The 22,335-nt window shown below is 43.0% G+C and overlaps 1 protein-coding gene across 1 annotated transcript in view; it reads left to right on the top strand.

Moving 5' to 3' along the window:
* Nucleotides 1-22,335, top strand: part of dipk2ab (divergent protein kinase domain 2Ab) — a 56,127-nt gene that overhangs the window by 1,799 nt on the left and 31,993 nt on the right. The window contains exon 2 of the mRNA XM_080752307.1: nt 16,427-17,314. Coding sequence (XP_080608433.1) covers nt 16,661-17,314 — 654 coding nt within the window. The 5' untranslated portion in view covers nt 16,427-16,660. The remainder of the gene's footprint in view (nt 1-16,426; nt 17,315-22,335) is intronic.

The raw sequence follows: 22,335 nt of genomic DNA, 5'->3' as shown, positions 1-22,335 counted from the left end.
GAATGTCTTTTCAACCACAGTGTTTGCTCGCTGCGCGCAGTGGTTTTGAATAGCTTAATAAGGTTTCCACCTGGACAATATTCATTTGATATACGTATGAGCTTTGCGTCAATCCTCAAATGTGTCTCCTATTGTTGGTTCACGATCGTGCTAAAAGTGTCTTGTGCTGGCTGACAGACCATGAAAATGTTTTTAATTTATTTTTATACATAAAAAATACGATTTATTTATCAATTTCCAAAGCAGTGATATGATTATCATGCAGTAGTGGTTTGTAAAATGTCAGGACCAGCTGTTCACTTTTTTGAAGAAGACCACAATAGCCCCACTGTTTATTTTTGGCCTAAAAGCAGCCTCGTAGCTCATAACACCCACTAAGAAATGTTCCGTTATGGTCAAATGATTTTGAATAGAACAGGGAGCTTATCGTAAAATATGTTTCACAACAGGAGACCCATGGTGAAGAGTTTTTTCTGCAAGGTTAGCGGGGCAGGACACTAGGAAAATAAACTGACAATGAATGTGCTTGCTTGCTGACTCTAAATAGTCTATTTGAATATCTCAGTGCTCCGCAGGGGAGAATCTAGACATGGTAACTTGAAAGCCCCCAGGGGAGCGATACCTTTTGTGCTCACCTCAGAATTCACCAAATCATACAGGGATAAGGCAACTTGTTTTACAGCTCTGACAAATGGCGCTACACTACAGCTGAATAGGAGTATAAAGAACTATAAACATACTCTGTTTTATCGTCTTTGATTGTCAAACATAATTCCTGTTTCTTATAAATGAAGCTGTTTGATTTTTAATGACTTCATATATTATCCATACAGCTGTTAGCGGTCGTGGTGACGCTAGCATTAGTCTTCGTCACATCAATGTTAAAAAGCTGACAAAATGAAATTGGCCACCCATTTTTGATTAAGCAAAATTAAAAATCTTATCAACAGCAGAATCCCAGCGCAAGTTGTCCCAGTTCAAGTGTGTCCCTCCACACGACTGCAGCAGTTCTGTGAGAAACGGACAGTAGCACACTGATATTGTCATTAAAACTGGTTGCATTTGGTGTCGGCCAGAGATAATTTGAATGATGCTTGTGCAGAGATGCTGCTAATTGGTGCTTATATTCCTAGGACTCAATTTTCCATTAGGCGTGCATGTGTTTCTTGTCATTTGAAACCATCCATCACTGTCTGCATGTTTGCTGTTCTGAGGCAACTCGGCTGTGGAGTGTGGATGAATGTTTTTGTGATCAAACATTATTGACTGCCTGAGTCGATAACCTTGGCAACAGTAGTCCTTCTTTCCAGCTTATATACATTGCGTGTACATTGCAATTGATGTGGGTTTGCCAGGATGCTGGAGGCCGGGTTTTCCATGTTTTTTTTTTCAGTGGAGCGCTCGAGTAGTTTATGTAGATGAGATATCTCAAGATAAATACACCTTTATTGGATATAAATAAATGTATAACAAACAAAATACCGGTAGCCATATAAAGAAAAATACAACAATAAAAACAAGTCATGGTGGCACAGCTGATATCCTGCCTTATATTAAATAATGCGTCAATTATGTTGACATCTCTGACGGCAGGTGTCTTGGAGATTGGCCTGTGGACCACCTCCAGGCAAAACATTGCTTCAACTTGCTTGAGAAATAACATATCTGCAAAGTATCAACGTGCTGCATCGTAATGTGATGACAGCTTGTAGATCTATTCTGTTTGGGGCATGATGTTGTCTTCTAGGGAGTTGCAGAACCCTTCCCCCCTTCTGCAAACACTAATCTAACAGCATTGCTTTGATTCATTGTTGACATCTACCCAGTGCTTGTTGTTATGTTAACATGATCCACTAAGCACAAAGTTAATTGACCTGAATAAGAAGTGTCCGTATGCCATAGCACAAATAGATCAAGGAGCTCTCCTCTTCTCCTCTCCATTGTGCTTTTCTCATGTGTATAAATTGACTTGTATATGAAGTGTCCAAAGCGCAAAACTATATCACTGGTTTATAAAGACGTAAGACTTGTATCTTAACACATCGGGTGCCCACGTGGTGTCTACGCGTCAATCTCTTTGATCTTTACGAGTGCCCAACGACGTGTTTGACGCGTTGTACAGTAAACTATACTGTACTGTAGCTACTGCACTTGGCTACCGCGGTGATGAAACAACTCCATTTCCCAACATGCAGCGCGCAATTACGTCACCCGGACGTGCTGTGTGGCTCGTTGACTTCCTGTTTACCGGCTGCACAAAAGTGCTGTTTTCTCCGGATTCCCTTCCTTTTTTAATTTTTTTCTCAAAACGGCAGCCTCTTCTACATGCCGTAACACAAACACTGTGGCTTAGAAATGATAAAAAACGGTCCTGACTGAAAGAAAAGATTTTCGCGAAATAAACAGGACATACTCGGATTACATTTACTCGGATTACTTTTCTCGCCAGTACTCTCGCCGGTAGGTAAAATGACGCGTTGCCATGGGCACCAGCAAATTAGACGTCAGAGATCACGTGGGCATCCGATGTGTTAAAAGTGACGGTTGGAGTGCTGCTGCTGAATGAATATAGCGTGAAACGCTATGGGTTGGTAGTGGTACCGATATTACTAGTGGCCAAACCGGTACAGGAATTAATGTTTAAGGCTGGCATACATGTACATTTGTCAGTCTATTTGCAAATACACAGGCATGCAAACACCTTCACCTTTTGGCAAAATTCTTAGTTTTAAATCACCGTAGTTGGCAAAGCAGAAAGTCACAAGCGAAAGAGTGATGTGTGCTTTGTCAAAGCTAAAGAGGATACTCTCTTTAATGAGCCAATGTGTATGGGCAAAGTAGGCCTATAGATAATAATTTATTTTACAGACTATTCTACTAGTCGCTTAAAGTTTTTAAAGTATGTTGTAATTTTAACAGGTGAGGAAGTTTGATGATTACGACTAGGGCTGGGTCGGTATCGACATTTTGTTACAGTGGTTTTCGTCTTCCCATTACCAACGGTATTGCGGTATCCCTGTATCTATTAATTAGGGTTCGGTGATAAGCCAAAATATTCCTATCGTCGTCCCAAAATTAGCCACTCCACCGTCCTATAAGCCAGAGTTATACTTCCCCGTACAGCACAGCGGGTCTCGCTTCGAAAGTAGCAGATCTACAACCTTGCAACACGTTGCGTCCGCAACGCATTGTGAGCTTATAGATCTGTGCAGTGTCGGGTTACTATAGTAACGTGACTGGGGCTTCTCAGACACTGAACAAACAGATGAGACGGGTAGTGATTGTGTAGACTGTGATTCTGTAAACTCACGTCTCAAATCGCATTGATTGAGTGGTGATAAACATATAGTAGACAGGTTTAGTTACCAGACTTGACAGAAAAGGTTGTAAGTCCTCTGACGGAGAACACAAGTTCCTGCAGCAGCACTAGCCTGCATGCAAATGCAGTCAGTGACTGTGGTGGGAAAAGTACTCAAATGTTTTACTTGATTAAAAGTAGCATAAAAATACTCGAAGTAGAAGTAAAAGGCCATGTGACCCGTTTAGCTTGTAGATCGGCCATGTGGTGGCTTAGAAGGAAAAATATTGACAACTGGAAATACTCCAGTAAATTAAAAGTACCTCAAAATTGTACTTGAGTAAATGTACTTAGTTACATTACACCACATGGTCAGCCGACTTTTAGAAACTGGAGTCTAGTGCTAGTTTCATTTTCGCTTGTATGCTCTGTTAAGCCTATATATGTTTGGAGGGATAAAAAAAAACTGCCACAAGGTATTTATAAACATCCATTCCTTGTGTGGATTATGGAGAAAGTTGAACGCTGCTGCTGTAGGAGGCTGCTCCAGTCCAGTGTTGTGGATTTCTGTCTGTCCGTGTGAGAGACGACCCAAGCTTCACAAACATCATGAAACGTGGTACGCAGCCCAGAGCAGAGCAGAGCGTCTTTTCATGCCCGACAATGCTTCTTCTAAGCAAGTGCTTTTATTACAGGTGGCAACCCAAAAGACATGTAAGCTAGGGTTGCAACGGTATGAGATTTTTAACACCGAGAATATAGTCCGTGTCAGCACCGCGGTTATCGGTATCACCGTTTCAACCACCATTGAGTGTCGTAGCGTCTTGTGAGCACTCAGTAGCAGCCAATGCTACCTCAAGCTACAACAACAACAACAACAACAACCATCCTACCATATTGAAAATTCAGCTCTGTAAAAAAGCAACAACACTGTTAGTGTTACAACAGCACTGCATTTTCTTGTTTGGCTCATTGTTGTTTTTCCGCCTACTGCGTGCTGTGCCATTATAAAGCCACAACTAGCCGCCTGGAACGTGCCCTGCGAGTGGGGACGAGGCGTCAGTCTGATGGGCTGTGCCCCCCCTGTGGATGATCCGTTGATTCTGAATCTGTTCTCGACACTCTCACTCAAGGAACGGCTCCCACGATTGAGAACCGAATCCCATTGTTCATTTAAAAGAGCCGTTCAAAAGAGCAGAATCGTTCGCGAACGTCACATCTCTACTGCGCTGCCTGCCTCGGGGCAGAGCTAAGCAGCAGATACGCTTTCTTTTTATTTAACGGTGTTATCGGTGTGCAGGTAAAGTACCGTTGCAACCCTAATGTAAGCTACGTCTACCTGGCTTTATATTTTTTGAACGGTGGTCACACCGTCTCCTAAGAGTCACTTTATCCGTTCCTGGCTATGTCCACTTGTCCACTTGTCTGTAGCATGAGCTACAATACCGCTGGTCACCAAGTGGCGCTGTTGCATCACACACACACACACACACACACACACACACACACACACACACACACACACACACACATACACCCACACCCACACCCACACCCACACCCACACACACACACATGCTTTAGCTGCAATACCGCTGGTCACCAAGTGGCGCTGTTGCATCTCACACACACACACACACACACACACACACACACACACACACACACACACATGCTTTAGCTGCAATACCGCTGGTGACCAAGTGGCGCTCTTGCGTCACACACACACACACACACACACACACACACACACACACGTGGGACCCTGAAATGAACTGCTACACACATGGCCACACACACACACACACACACACACACACACACATACACACACACGCACGCGCAACCCCGCTCACTTCAAACTTGGTTTGATTTTTTGACTTGAGCTGCTTCTCAAGCTGATTGGTGTATTGATTTGGAGTGCAAAATGTTTATCTCATTCTCCTGGACACATTCACTGTGACCTTATAATCATCATTCAACAGAACAATGACAAATGGTGCTTGTCATTATTTGCTTATTGCTATATAGGCTACTATATTTACCGCTATATAGGCCACTATATTTACCATAGTAGTGCTATTTAAAATAATAAGAGGCCTTGCATAAGCTGCTCAATGACTAGCTAGCATATATGTTTTAAATTGTATGGTTGGCTGGCTGCAAATCTCAAGAATACAGCAATAAAGCGATAATAAATGGTTTATACAGCCCTGCTCCAACCCCCACAGGCCCCCAGTCCCTGGTTAGCTACTGTTTCTGCCCAGCTGGACATTGTTTACACTTGTGGAACACCCTGAGCGTCACTCACTCAGAGTAACAGGGCTACGATAACAAAAGCTAAACATGGTTATATGCGGTGGCTGGCCATCTGTGTGAACTGTCATGTCAGCTTACATCAACAGTCCCTGAATTCCGGCACAGGATTGCGAGAATAGCACATATTTCAATTGATTGCTGCAAATATTGTACTCATAATGTGGGACATTTCACTTCTTTAAAGCGATGTTAATAATGTCATCATAGCCAACGTATATGCGGGACTTTGTACTGGCTGCTGTACATATGGACCCCATGCGCGTGCCCTATTTCCAGAGTGCCTGTCTCTCTACAGGCATTGAACCCCCCTCCCCCTTCTGCCTCCGCTGCTTTTGTTTATACTAGCCCTTACCCGTTCAAAGATATGAGCTCCAAAATGATGTGCAGTGTGTGGGTTATGGGATGTGCACTGTGCATACAGTATATGAGGGATGGAAAGTAACTTTAACTGGTGCTTGCATGATAATATGTAGGAGCATCAATGTAAGAAATACCCGTTTCGTTTAATGGCTACCCCCCCATCCCCCCCCCCCCCCCCCCCCCCAGACAGACAGACAGACAGACAGACACTCACTCACTCACTCAGACATTCGCAAAATTATAGTATAGATATGGCCGTACGGCGGTGTCACGCACCAAACCTCTAGACCTGTGCGGTGCTGTTATAGATAGATAGATACCTTTATTATCCCAAGGGGGAAATTCAGTAATATATGGTGATGCGTTGTGAGCTTGTAGATCGCTATGTTCAGTGTGCCACTGCGGTACGATGAACAATGAATTAACTAATTCATTTAAAAGAATGTGTCCAAAACCACATAGTAAGTATTAGTAACTAACATACTACATACTACTTTTGTACACAGTACGCTATTTTAAGCCTACAAGTGTGGCTTAAGTTGGAGGTTAGAATTGAGGTCAAAAGACAAGAGCATGCATTTCCTCTATGGTAGGTTTTCAAGAAAATGTTAAAGAGGTATAGCCAATAGCCATAGTATATGTATATGTATATGGAGTTAACATTACTTTCCTGTGGTTATAATGTGCAAATTTGTCTTCCCTGTGTATTTTTGGGTACTTCCTGAAAGCTGAAAGCCTCCGAGTCAAAAGGCCCGATCGAAAAACACTGAGTTAATGACATCATAAACTCAGCCCCTCCCCTTTTACCTTACACACAATACTGTGGGTGTGGCTAACTTCAGCTGGATCACCACCCACCTGACAACCAGGCATACTTGATGAACTGGTGGGTGTGGCCTCATAAAAACATAATTTTAACACTTTCTGTACAGTTTTTTGGAGGGAAAAAAAAATCGTGTTTTAGGGGGGGGGGGGGAATCATGGCACCGCATCTTTAAAAAAGGGCAAGGCTCATTCTCTGCCACAACAAATCAAGATGACTGTAAGTGCCAGCAGCCTTCTGCATAGTAGAGACTTACCCCTGGACCCCTCTAGTGGGTCTGCCTTTTCCCTGTTCATGCATCCTCCTTACCCCTTTACACCCCAGGGCTCGACATTTTAAATGGACCACTGGCCTGGACCGCTATTGAAACACACTCCAGGCCAGTTGACCCTACGTTCCACTTGGCCAGTTAGAATATTACCACAAAAATAAGAAATAAACAGCAGTATCTGGTATTTTTCACTTTTGTGAAATTGTTTTAATAATGACTTTTCAAAAGCCTGATATATATCAAATTTTGCCATGGCAGACTGAGCTTTGCACGCCTGCAGTTCACTCACTGCTGCCAGGCTTTGCGAGAGAAACAATCAAACAGGTCTATGAAAACACCCCAAAAGAAGCAACTAGGCTACAAGAGTCCAAGAGACCTATACATCAGCTATTTGAAAATAGACATAGAGTTTTTAGATCTGCTATTTTCAAAAAAATATATTGAAGAAAATGTGAAAGATTGTGATTATTTAACATAACTAATAAATAACACAAATCTTGTAAGGGAGTCACTGCTGGCATACAATATTTTCAGACGGTCTGCATATAGATTTGGGGGTAAATGATTGAGAACCACTGGTTAAAACAGCATTACACAGCAAAATAAGCAACTGCACTTTTAAGCCCCCCCCCCCAAAAAAAAAAACGCAACCCGCAATTACCAATACTATTCACAAGCGACTTTACAGAAGAACAAGCACAACAGTCCGCACTCCGCAGCATTATCAAATGTGGAAAGTCTTCTTTTTGTAGCCTTGAGAAAAAAGTAAAAAAAGCAATCTTTGGCCAAACACCAGATAAGAATCAATGTTTGAAGAAAATAAAGTAATCTGAAGATTTAAGGGAGAGTGACAGGGAGCGCGAGACTAAGGAGGGAGAGAAAGATTTGGCCACACTGACGTGACCGTTGAAGTTGGCTCTAACATAATGCGGCCAATTAGTCTTTTTGCCATATCTGCAACAATGCTGACAAGCCTGACATATGCGGATAAGTAAGTGGAGTGTAGAAAAGACAAGGTAGACTTGTTAGGGTCGGGTCACAGCATTATATGCTTGCGGTGTAGGCTAATGACGTATTAATCCCTTCTGATTTGTTTGTACATAAATTACAAGTTCTGCTAAATAAGCCTACAGTATAGCTGACTAGCACGGCTATGTGTCTAATGCATATGCAGAAAGTGGATTATAAAAACAACTCTTCAGATTTATTTAAGATTTTAATGATTAGACAACATTATTTTTTTCTTTGAATGCTTAAATTATCCATTGATCAATCAGGAACACATTCATTATCTACAGTAAGTAAATGCATGCTACTGCTGCACCCATTTGAACAACGGTTAGATGGGTGGGCCGCCAACGATATCAAGATTTGAAGGGCTCCCTGATCCAGAAAAGGTTGGCAATCGGGCATGTACCACATGGGCTCAGATGCCGCAAATGCCAATGAGTCCCTTGTTGGACAATTCGCTGCATCTCACTCCCTCCCTACTATTTGTGTTTCCTGTCTCTCTCCACTGTACCAAATAAAGGAAAAAGAATTGCCCCCAATAATAACTTGAACTAAGTTCAGATTGTGTAATACTTTACTCAGTGTGTGTGGGTGTGTGTCTTTGTGTCTGTCTGTAGAGGGAAAACAGAAGGCCTGTTTAAAAAATTGATAAGCAGACAAAAGCTTGAGCAATGCCTAGGTAGGAACCGTGGGCATTGCAAGAACATTGAAATATCTGCCAGACATGAGTTGCTCTGGACTCAATATATCTGTCTCCATTCATATCACAGTGCATGTTCTGACACCCACCTGTCCCCTGGCACTACCTTAGTCATATTGATTTGAATTTCCTCAATGTCTCATCATTCTCTCTCTCTCTCTCTCTCTCTCTCTCTCTCTCTCTCTCTCTCTCTCTCTCTCTCTCTCTCTCTCACTAAATTTTTTTTTCTATCTTTTAGTCTTTTCCTTTCTCATCATATTATCTCTTTGCACTCGCTCTTTTCACGATCAAATGAAATTAATCAAGCATGTTCATGTCAGGCTTGGCTTTATTATATCGTAATAAAAGTTTAGAGCAAAATGGGTTAGCTGGAGAGTAGCCTTGCCCTCTCACACCATTTGAGTGATTGCATCGTCTTACACAATGAGCAGAGCAAAAGGTTATTCAAGATGGATGTCTCTTTTTCAACCCCATCTTGGCCATCCAGATTATTTTATGAAAATCGGGCAGTTTCTTTAAACGAACAATTTTAGAAGAAAAAAAAATAAGTCAACCTTTATCATTCTGTTTCAAGTTTTCATCATGCCCCCCAGGCCTATCATCGCACAGCTTGTATGTCCATTTTGTTGACTGCACATTCATTTTTTATTTTTTTTTGTTTTTTTTGTGAATAGGTCACACTTTTGGCAACGGCACTCAATGATGAGTGGTAATTAGATTTTTGATGTCCCTCAGTATTTTTAACCAATGTTGGGTCTCTAAATCCCAGGTTAGGTCGAATTGCTTACCCTCATCCTACGGCCTCCATCTCTCCATCTCTCCATCCCTCTATGCCTTGCTGCAAAATCAGAGGGTGTGTGTTTGTGTGTGGTGGTGGGGGGGGGGGGGGGTAATTTTAAACATGTTTCTGTGGCACAGTGAGGTTGGTCCAAAAGAAAACATTGCTATAAATGTCACTGCTGTTCTATTAGAATGGGGGTACATATGTATTATAATGAGCTGTATCTGGCTTTAATTTAGCTCTGAAACCATACCTTGACTTTCCTAAAAAAAAAATCTACCTCAGAGACCTGTGTATGGGCTGTACTATTAACGAAATAAACGAATTGCCCTTATTACAAATAACTTCCAAATCTTGATAGTTGCTTGTAATAAGAACCGATTTAATGCAACATAAGGTATGTTGTACACGAGCCAATATTCTGGGACTATTGGGGCCTTATTCATAAAAGTTTTCTTGGATTTATGCTTAAACGTAATCTTAAAAAAATCTCCCACAATATATACTTCTGTCATATTGAATGTTAAATGATCTTAGATTTGTGTCTATGAAGCGGTTTACAATCACCTGTGCCTCTGGAAAGGGACCAATTACAGATTTCCCTGTAGGTAGGCATATAAATCTATCACACAAGTAAGAGTGTTTATTCAGATTGAACCATGGAAAACAAAAGAAAGTCAACTGCACCATATGACCCCAGGGAAATTAAATTCATGCACAATCCTTCTTTATGCGTGCCTGCTCATCGGTTGTAAGTGGAAAATGCATCGACAGTATTGTCTAGTCGGCAAGATGGCCTACGTAGCGAAGCCCTGATAGGTGAATCAATATATGAAAAAATATCACTTAACCCCCAAAATATTTAGACAAAACTGGTATTTCAATGGATTCTAGTTGTGCATGCTAAATAACATACTCTACTTTCCCAGAAAGCCATACTTTTTAAGATGGCGTCCCCGATGGCTGCGGAGAGCTTAAAATGGATATATCTCTAATGGTAGGGGGGAATCAACTGATTCTGGTACCTCTGGACATGCTTAAGAACATACTAAAGAGTCCACAATGGCTGCCAGGATCTTAAAATGCCTATGAATTGGGATTTAATATGTAAGAAATCATAACAATTGTGCACTTGGTGACAAGTTTTAGATTTAGATGGCATGGTGTTGGGTATGGGCAAAGGAAAAAAAAAACATATATTGACTCACCTATGATCACCGTTGGTTAGGATACAGTTCAGAGATACCTTACCTGTCACTGTGTTCCCTCAGGAAAGTCCCTGTAGCACAGAGGAATCCCAGAGTGGAGAGTACATGGACAGCTACACCAATGGCAGGGTTACAGCATGTCAGCACAAATCTAACAAAATATTTGTTGTTGGGGGGGGGGAAAAGGGACTTCTAAGTAGGGCTGTCAAAATTATTACATAATCTTCTAATCGCAATTCTTGGACATAATCGTGAATATGTTTCATAATCGTCATAATCCTTTCCATGTTGAAAAATGTTCATATATTAAAAAAGAAAAGTCAAAAATAGTGGAAATAGCATGTTTATTTAGGTTATGTGTCATATCTACCATGTGCAACTTCAAAACCTAAAAGCCAAACAGATGGAACTGTCAACGACAAAAACACAATTAAATCATTAATCACAATTATTTGAGTGACAACTAATCGTCAAGTAAAATGTCGTGACAGCCCTACTTCTAAGACACTTATCATGAGCAAAATAGTAATTCATCTCTGAACATTTGTTTTCATTGAAACGCACGGTTAACATCTTCCAATAACGCATGAACAGCAGTGTTGAGTTGAAAGTTGTCACATAATTTATAGAAGAACAGAACTTTTCACACCTTCCCATTTTAAACATGGCCTGAACTCAGCAACTGCCAAATTGTCCTTACCTTTTAACGTGGGCACGTGCACGCATCGCGCACGATCTGTGCATGTAACATGTACCAGCATTGCAGACCGGACCGCAGCTTTCGAAAAAAAAAACAATCCCATTGGAAAAGGAAATATCCGTTTTTATCTGCCGCTGTTTACAGAAAAACTCATGTAAAACGCCGAGCTGTGCGTTATATCCTGCGAGGGCATGTCGCGCACATAGCAGACGATATGTGCGCAGATCATATGCCAGGCGGGTAAAAGAATCAAACGGCTTCCAAATAAAAACAAAAACGTGTGCAGCTCCTTCCTTTGTTTACAATGGAAACCTATGGAATCGGAGCTATGACGCGGCCTCAGACCGGATATGGAAACCTAGATCCGGTCAAAACAGGAAATACAGTTAGGAGGCGGGCCTAAAGAGTCAGAATCGGCTATAATCTGCGATCATACTTTTAATCGTTTCATAATGATTAAAGGTAATTACATTTCCGGGATCTATGGGCATGGCAGTGCGGTACAGTGGGAAATCTCCGGTTTCGACGGGGATAGCAGGAAATGAGTTGGGTTGACAGGTACATTCGTGAAGACAATGGGCAAGCTATTGAGGAACAAAGGGCTCCCCAGTCCCCACACGTTAGGTTTTGGTGCACAGAGCCACAGACCTTCAGCAGGTTAACCTATTGCATATCTCATCATGTTTTTAATTGAGAACACACTGGGTTTGGATATTGGCTTAATTCCTCACGCCTGTAAAATAAATTACCAAGCGCAAATGTCACCAAAGGAGTGCATAGGTCTCTGTGGTACGATGTGCGCTGCCATGCCTAAGAGTACACGACATAACCAGCAGGACATATCTGTCTCACATGATTTGAGCATTTCCATTTTTTTCTGTGCTTGATCGTTGTTTTTTGTCCAAGTAGTTATTTAAGATTAAATTGAATCTGAAAGTTCTTTGAATGAGGCTCCTGTAGATGTAGTATTATTAGGCCTCATCATAGCAGTGAGTGTCACTGTTAAATTTGAGCAACCTGGCTGGAAGAGGAACTTCAAACACTTCATTGTTAACATTTGTAATCCTTTTACAATTTTAATCTCTCCCATTAATGGATGGGGAAGAGGCTTGTATAGATTACCCCTATGTGACTGCAGCAATTAGTAAGGTCACCCACTTAATACAAGTGGTGCTCCGTAGGTAATTGAGGCCCAACACTTTCTCTCAAGGAGCTGGAGAAACTGTTCGCTATCATCCCAGCATTAACGGCCAGCCAATGCATCTCATTACACTGCAGCGTACCGGGTCTGGTTCAGGGCTTGTTCCAGCCTGCCCTCGGCTCTCAACTGCCTGCCCCGAAGGGATCAAGAGGTGGCTCTGAAGCATTTTCTCAGGCTGACTCAGGTTGTGGCCCATACTCTTACCCCTTCCATCCAACCAGAACCCAGATCAGCTTTCCCACTCTTAAGTCTTTGCTGCCAGGTTTGTACTGCTGCCAGTGTCAGATGCTAAATGGTACCTCAAAGAGATCATATCGTGCCAGGGATGTTCAATTGTTCTCCCTAGCAATCAGCTTCCTTCTCACTCCTTGTAATAGAAAACAGACGTCCTTTTGACTTATCGATGTTGCTTTTTTACCTCTCTCCAGTCTTGCATCCCAACACTGCTCCCCCATTTATTTTATCGACTTCTAGACAAATGCCCTCTTTCTTAACCTGCTGAATATGAATGTGCTATTTTTCTCTTCCTTTTTTTTATAATTGAATTTAAGGCATTATTCATATACTAATATTAAATCGCAGTGTTGGCCTGCTTATCAGAGTTTTGGCAGGGGGTGTAATTACACTCCCAAAAATATTTACATATCGGTTTAAATTTCAAATATTTTATTTTAAGGTAGGAATTTGCCCAAATGAACCCACCTGAACTTTTGATTTAGTTGGACCATTGAAATGCATTTTAGTCTTTTTTCTTTTTCTTTTTTTCTTTTTTTTTACCTCTTTATTAGATAGTTTAAAGAGAATGGAAACTAAGGTCAGAGAGATGTGTGACATGACCGGAGTCCGATTCAAACTCTGGTGCATTTAATAATAATAATAATAATATTGCATTTTATTTATAACGCACTTTACATTCAAAAGAATCTCAAGTGCATTTGTATGAACATGCCTACTAGGGCTGCACAATATGGACAAAATGTCTTGATATGCTGAATCTCAACAGCGATACAATTAGCCTATATATAATTTGACTATGGGTTCACTTCACATACGGTATTTTTTTTTTAAAACTAAGCATTCCTCAAAAAATGGCAAGTCAGTGTTGGTCTTATTTTGAATTCAAAGTTAAACGCTAAGTAATTGTCTTACTTGACGAACGTGCTTTGACGTCCACTGACTGGAAGTCAAACGCTTACTTTCATCTGACTTGAAATGTGATCTGAAATGTGCTAACTGCTAAGCTTTGGTCAGAAAATCACTGATGACGTAATGAACCGGTGTTAACAGCACCGCTTTAAAGTAAGGGCTCTATGGGGCTGTTAAGTCTGACATCATTTTGTAGGCAGAGGAGAACTTTTCCCCCCCAAAAAAGCGAATCTTTTTACTATTTTTACTATTTACACATTTTTCTTCTCTTTGTTGTTGAAAGGAAAGTGGTAGAATTATACTTTAGTCGTTATCTTTGTCTCGGATCTGTTGAAATATCGAGGGACAGATATTGACAATAAATCTGCTTGGAGGTCTGACTACAAAATGATGTCACGGCTTAAAAGCCCCATTAGACTGCTTGCTGTATTTAAAACATTTTGAAATACATTCAAATACATTTCGAGGTAGAAGGGCTCGTCGGTGACGGTCACCCCTACAAAATAAAGAGCGTGCAGACCAGTCGAGTGCTCCAGTATTTTTATAGTCTCTCCTGGAGTGCCCAGGTATTATTTTCTCTGATACATTTTGAAATGGTGAGCAAACAAGTCCTGTGAATTGGGACATGTGACAGGTACCTGATGAAAAACACAATTTCATTATGCCGTTGTGGTATATTCTTAACGTTTAGTGTCTGCACTGACCAATTCGGTCTCTGCTGTGCTCCCAGACTGAATTGGTCTGGGAGATGGGACGTGTTGCCCCGTAGCCTGAGGATATGTGTCACGTTTCCTAACCAGCTGGAGAATGTAGTTTTAGAAGGAAAATGAAACGTCTGAAAACAGTAAATTAATTAATAATTTAGACCCATCTTTGATTCAAGGAGGCAGGGATCAGTTTAAGGCAGTATTTTATGTGCTCTTAAATTATAGTACAAAGAAGAAAATCCTGGGCATACTACATTCATTCTGCTTTTTGTCTGCTCAAAGAATAACAGAAAATGGTGGTTTAATCTTTTTTTCCCCCTTCAGGAACAAATGGTATAGCAGTAGATGCACTTGCACCACCACCAATACAAGGTTTTTGCATTATTAATGTTGTCCTGAGTCTGACCTGGTGGAATTATCAGACAAAGGTCTAAAGGCAGTGCTGTGTTGAGCTTCTCATCCCGACTGCTGTAACAGCCGCACATCTCCGGCAGCCAATGTTCTCTTGGCTGCCTGCTGTCTCTGTGTCCTTTCAAATCTCATCCACTTCGATCTGAACGCGGAGCGCAAGGAACCCATCGACATGCACACTAATCACACTGGCGTGCCTGCTCGTTAGCCATGCCCTCCTAAGTCAGCTATTCTAATAGGCATGTCCTAATGCACTCTAATTGACTATGGGCAATTTGCATGGTTGAAGCCATTGTGTTATTCTCTCTCAAAGAGAATTGTGAAGTCTCATAGCTAAATAGCTAATCATGAGTATAACATGGCTATATCATGGATGTACTGTTACAGGCTTTGAGGCTTTCTGAGGCCATAGTGGTGCCCTTGCATAGTGAGCCAAGACTTTGGTTTCTTTCCACTGTGCTTGGTTCTTACGATTTTCTCGTCTCTGCTAGTAAGCCTGGATGATTATAAACCTGCCTAACAAATGCATTCACACCATGCCTCTGGGGTGTGTGTGTGTGTGTGTGTGTGTGTGTGTGTGTGTGTGTGTGTGTGTGTGTGTGTGTGTGTGTGTGTGTGTGTGTGTGTGTGTGTGTGTGTGTGTGTGTGTGTGTGTGTGTGTGTGTGTGTGTGTGTGTTTTTCTTTTTTTTCCATTTAAATGAGCAGAGATTATTTTAACGACACAAGCCATTTTCAAAGGGATAAGTTCAAAGCTAGATTAAAACCAAGCAGGGCAGCTCTGATCAAAGGTTAAACTATGCACAGCATGACTCGTCTCACAATAGGAAGAGAGATTCCTCCGTTAGACGGGAGGATTTGTTCAACTGAAATTGTGCAGCTCCGCGTTGCCAGTATGCAGAGTGTATTGTTATTCCGCTGTGCGTTTGGTGGGGGCCCACACTGATGGATGTTGCTACAGCTGCAGGGCCAACCCCTGGAATCCTCCCCAGAGTCCAGGCCATTTTATTGATACTGAAGGAGGACGTTATACATCGCTTAATTTGATCAGTGACATTTTATTCTTCCCACTTTTTTCCATTCCCTTATTTATTATTAGTTTTTATCAGGGGCTGTAAGAAGTGATTTCCCAGAGAGAAAGACTGTGAACTGGCACAGGCAGGTTTATTGCATTGGCTGAGAGCCATCTCATTTCTGCACAGAAAGCAATGAATTCTCTCAAATGACCCAAGCAATGCCAATTTGTGAAACAATTTCATACGCCACAGAAAGTGCTTCTTTGTTTTATGGGAGGTATGGATGTTGGTGCTGGGGAGTTTCAAGTTACAGGCCCAGTGCTGGGAAAATTAAAAGTGCTGGTCTTTTTTTGCCGGTTACCCATGACCAAAACGGTCTCATTCAAGATTCAACGTCTCAGCTGTTGTGAAATGTATCCTCATTTGCCCTGTTCTCATGTGTTCCCTTTTCTTTCTTGCTCTCTACTTGATTTCAGGCCTGTTGGTTGGAGAGTGCACGCACACGCACAGAAGGGAGAACATGACTCATTGCCCACTGCCAGGGCTTGGCACAGGGCATCTGTGCCAACATCACCCCTGCCTGGCGCAGTAGATGGCGTTACTCCATCGGATCATGACGGAGAGGCATTAAGGCCGAGCCCCCACAGATCATCTCGGTGTGCCTCCTCTCCCCCTTGTCCCCCAAGATCCCCCTCCCCGCCTGCCCCAACATGCTGCGTTTCCTGCCGCTCAAGCTTGGCCGCCTGTACCGCTGTCTGAAGCTCCTGTTCGTGGTGGGCCTGTTCGTCATCCTGCTGATGAACACTCACAACCTGTTTGCGTCCTTCCAGAAGAACGAGCTCACGGACAGACGCTTCATCAACCTCAACAAGTGTCCCGCGTGCTTCGGCACCAGCTGGTGCCGCAAGTTCATGAACGGCCAGGTGTCCTTCGAGACCTGGGGCCGGCTGCGCTTCTTGGACGTCTTCAATGTCAAAAACGTGTACTTTGCCCAGTACGGCGAGCCCCGGGAGGGCACGCGCCGTGTGGTGCTCAAGCGTCTGGGCTCCAACCAGGAGCTGGCCGATATCGACCAGAAAATCTGCAAGAGGGCCACGGGCAGGCCGCGCTGTGACCTCATCCAGGCCATGTACAAGACCGAATTTGCCCGGCTCAACGGGGATGTCCGTCTGCTCACGCCAGACGTGGTGGAAGGATGGTCGGACCTGGTGCACTGCCCCTCCCAGAGGCTGCTGGACCGTGTGGTCCGCAGGTACGCGGAGACCAAAGATTCGGGCAGCTTCCTGCTGAAGAACCTGAAGGATACAGAAAGGATGCAGCTGCTAATGACCTTGGCCTTCAATCCAGAGCCACTTGTACTACAGGTATGTAAGCGTAAAATGTGTCCCTTTCCTGTAAAAATCACTAAACAGCCAATCACTGTTCATTATAGCAGTGGTTCTCAACCTGTGGGTCGGGAAATTATTTTGGGGGTCCCCAGATCACTAACTTAATGTGCAACATTGTTTTCTCACTCGACAGTGAACAAACCAACAAGGTTTATGTGTATAGACTAGAGGGTATCTGCACATTTCTAAAGTGACAGTTTAAGGACCTTTTAATACCTCTAAAATGACAAATTAAACATTGGCCAAATTGTCAAATATTAGATGCAGAAATCGTGAAAATGGCCGATCTACATGCTCACAACGCCTCTCATTGCGAGGCGTTGTGAGCATGTAGATCTGCTATTTTCAAAATAGAACTGTGTTACAAAATGCAAAATGTAATGCCTCAACTCTTAGTGCTCTTCAGGGTGGGGGGGTCCCCAGTTAGAATATGATTATTTTGGGGGTCGGGCCTGAAAAGGTTGAGAACCACTGCATTATAGTATGCAGTTGACACCAGTGGAAGATGACAGTGTATTTATTTCTATTCTTCTTAGCTAGTTCCCTAGTGAAACAACTCTAGAATGTAAAACGCTTCATCTTGACAGGGGGTTATGTATCAGCAGGTGATCTGTGGCCCCCAGATGTTAAATAGTCGGTGATAAGGCTTGGTGCGTGGCTTGCCTTCGCTTGAGAAAGCGCCTCCGGGGGAATGGGAAGTAGTGGTGTACCAGCCCAGGGAGTTGGCCAGCCAAGACCTTAGTAAATTACAGGGTGGGAATCCTCCCTTTCCTTCCTCTACCATAGATCTGAGGCAAGCCTCAGACCCTTCCTAAAGTCTAAGCTTCATCTCCCTTTATCTACAGTCCAAGTGTTGCCCTGCTCAGCACAGAGAAAGGTTTAAGTGCAGGGACATGCCATAAGATGAGAGATTTTGGCTAGCGACAGTACTGCATATTTAACAGTGTATGTACGGTAGTATTGAATTATTCACTGGAGCATCTGTAAATGGTCCACTGTTTGTTATTTTACACAATCATCCACAACCATCTTTTTTAGGGGATGGCATTTTAGATTGAGGACTCTGCTTAATTCGTCCTTTTTCTAGCAAATCTCTTAATGTGCTTGTCATCATTGCTAATACCCATTTTGATATTGTTGATCTCTTCAAGCATCACTCGGTCTCACTGAAGTTTTGGCGTTCACACTTTTCATCATTTTGATTCTTTATCTTGACATCACAGAACAAAATCATTTTTCAATTTGCAAATGTCATGAAGAGCGGATCACAGAGATCTCTCTTGTCTCTTTTTTTGAGCGGTGGTTACACCGTCTCCTATACGTGGCCGTGTGTGTATGCGTGCGTGTGTGTGTGTGTGTGTGTGTGTGTGTGTGCGCGTGTGTGTCTGTATGTAGCCTGCAGGCCTGCAGTACCTTTTATGACCACACATGTTAAGGGAGGGGCGCTGTTGTTCAGGCCAGGCCAGACCAGGCACACACACACACACACACACACACACGCGCGCACACACACACAGGGGGGAAGGGGGGGGGGGGGGGGGGGGGGTAAACCACCGCTCAGTTCACACGGGTGTGATTTTTATGATTTTAGAGACTGAGGAAGCATCCTTCTTTCAATGTTCTAGTGTTCCCAAGGTTTACTGCTTGGGGTGCCTGGGCTGAGCATTAACTTAAGGGACATTTACCTGACCTTACAGATCAGACAGTACCTAGATTTAATTTCACATTATATTGACTTGTATTAACTATCAAAAACATAAAACAAACATTCTTTCTTTGATTGCTGTAATCTTTTAGCAGTTATTGTTTCATAAATATACCAGCTTTGTCAACTTCTCAAATAGGCCTATCCTACATCCTTTATCCCTTTAATTTTGCCATAACACTACAAGCACATTTATTATTTTGCTGTATGTAGCCTAGTGCATTTTCTTTTTGTATTGCGACATATTAGGGCCATTGTAGGTTAAAATATGAATAATTAAGGAGCCGGGGGACAATATTCAGAGATACAAATTGGAATTTTCTAGATTAACCACTTGAACCCCAGCATCCCAATTCTGGGGGGAAGGTTCACCAAAAAGAGCCGATGACGCGTTGTGAGCTTGTAGATCGGTTATTTTTGGTGAAGAGAGGATGGGGTAGATGGAAAAAGAACACAAGGAAAGTGCAAATCAGGTCTGTTTTACTAAGCATAGAGGGTCTATGTGGTTATAAGGTCCAAGTCAAAAAACGTGAATATTCTCAGAGATTACAAAGCTGTAGTGTTTGTGTGCGTAGTGCTGCTCGTTGTGGAATCTTTCAGGTTGTGGAGTGTTCTGGGTTAACCTTTGTATTCAAAAAAGTGCCATTAGTGTCAAAACCTGTTTATTACCATCCATCCACATCCTGTCACCACTCCATGTCAACACCACGAATTTATATCATATAAGCATGATCCACATCCTTTTTATTTCCCCTCGCTGATTTGCGAGCAGCCAATCAATTGCAATTTCATCTGGCATTGACTTGTGGCGGAGGTCAAAACAACAGAAATCATGGCCTGTGTAGACATCCTATATATGTGCACGCGAAAGTGCTCACACGCCTCCGGGCATTTGGGCCGAACCAAATGTTGAGATCAGCCCTTTCAGACCAGTCAATCTATAAAATCTGATTAGCCTTGTGCGGTCACTTTCTCTCTCCCTCCCTCTCTTTTTTCTCTCTCTCAGCTCCACGCCCCGTTCTCCTTTGCCTGTCCCACTTGTGTACGCTCCACAAATTCTGTCCGGTTAATTCCACAGGGTTTTTAATGGCAATATGCCTCAGTTCAAAGGCTTAGTGAATCATCCCTTGTCCCATATCTTGCACACAACTTCGCACTTCACATTGCATTACCTCGCATCGCAACACTTACACAATAAGACATTGATTCATACATTCATACATATGTGCGCGCGGGCACACACACACACACACACACACACACACACACACACACACACACACACACACACACACACACACACACACACACACACACACACACACTCTTTATCGCTCCCTCTTTCTTTCTTTGCCCCTCTTTCCCATGTTGCCAATAGACATTACAGGGATTGATGAATAATTGATTTCGTTTTGAACTTGTGAACTGCAAGCATAAGTAGCAGAAACCCCAGAGTCCAAATTCTTGCCAGCTCAGGGTGTGGACAAATAATGAGTTTACAATGAAATGTACCAGGGAGTTGAAGGAATCGTTGTGGGTCTTTGAGCACCTCTGCTGTTCCTCAGAATCGCTGGGCTCCAAAGATAAGGAAGACATTTGCTGTGAGACCTAGAGACTCTATACAGAAGGTTGGGCAGCAGTAGACCATAAAGAATATAAGTATCTAGTGTCTATAGAGATTGTACAGAGGATGTAGTCTGCCACAGCCCTGGTCTCACTCCAACTCACTCACTTGAAACTAGCTGCATTCTACAGGGATTGTCTTAGAGTCTAACTAGTCCTCATCAGAGGAAACTCGGCTGTAGCGCTTTAGTGATTTTTCCCTATTTAGGAATTGTTTACGGCTCTATTTCCCCCATCCCCGGTTAACGTGGTGCTTATACACAGGCTGTAGTTCCCTATGCCTGAATCCAGTTTCACAACACTTTAGCAAAGTGCCAAGGTCAGAATATCCTCTCTAATCCAGCTGTTTTTCTCCTGTCATTAGCTGGTAGTGCTGCATGCACAGAGTTTAGGGGTTTTCATCGGCTTCTTCCTCCCCTAGCCTGATTCAATTGAGTAATGTGGCCGGCATTGCTGCTGTCCACTCTTTCTAGGAAGGCCTCTGTTTCCAGTATTTTGAAGCCACTGGCAATAAATCGTCCCCTTTTCTGTATGAGAAACCAGAGCCTCTTTGTTAGTGGGAAACAATCTGCCGTGTTGTTTCGGGGGGTTGGCCCACATTGCTCTCCTCTGTGTGCTCTGTGGAATACAAGCACCCTCGCTTTCCCCTGCCTCACTGTCACGTGGAAGACCATTTGGCTTTGGGGAATAAATATTTTCGGAAAGACAAAACGCAGGCAGCCAAACAAGAAAATCCTTGTTATACAGTGTGTAAAGCACCGGGCCCCTTATGCAACTCTGTCCCCTTTCTGCCATGTCTTACGTTTTACTGGTTTGTTTTATTTGGACATTTCATGGAAACACTGACCAGCACCAAAAATGTACTTTTTGGCTTCTCTTACTTTTCCTAAGGTCTCTCAAATACTAGAAGGTCTGTTAGAGTAACATCAAGTTAAATTAAGATGCCCTCTTTAGAGGTCAACAACTTGGATCTCATTAAAAGAATAAGCATAGTAATGTTTCTCCCACTTCCATTATGGTTAAACCTAACTTGAAATGGCTCTCTGCCCAGACGCTGGCGTAGCAGTCCGGGCACCTAGGCTACAATGTAGCCTGACGGCGCGTCGCGGGTTTGTGTCCCGATCCCGTCTGCCTTTGCTACTACGAGTCACTCCCCTTCCCTAAAGGCATAAAAGCCCCCCCCCCCCCCCCCCAAAAAAAAAGACGGGAAAAAAATATATATATTTTGAAATGGCTCTCACTACTATCTGCTTCTACCGATTCATTGATGGTTGACGGTCACGTCGGATATGCGACCTGTGCCTCGGAATATGAGCCGTTCCGACATTAAATTAGGTGTGATTTAGAACCCGGTGGTTGCTTCCAAATCATTAAGTCTGCGCGAGTCAGCCGACAGCATGTGACTGCACTCGCAAAACCCTTTGTGGTCCTCACACCGTCTGCTCAGCCAAGCTGAGAATAGGATGTGACAGGCCCGTGGGGTTAACTCAGTCAAGGGTACTCTCATCTCCTCCAGACTCAAATCTGTGCTCTCCAGACGCCCCCTTTTCTCTCATCCTATTACACTCTCTCTTCCCGATGACCGCTCCTCGCCTCGCTCTGCCTCGCCTCCCCGTCCCTTGCTCCATCCGCGCACCCTGGCCTTACCTGACACCCAAGACTGATTTTG

The sequence above is a fragment of the Nannobrachium achirus genome (assembly GCF_963921795.1).
Source record: "Nannobrachium achirus genome assembly, chromosome: 21".
Lineage (NCBI taxonomy): Eukaryota > Metazoa > Chordata > Actinopteri > Myctophiformes > Myctophidae > Nannobrachium > Nannobrachium achirus.
This window is presented reverse-complemented; position numbering and strand designations above follow the sequence as displayed.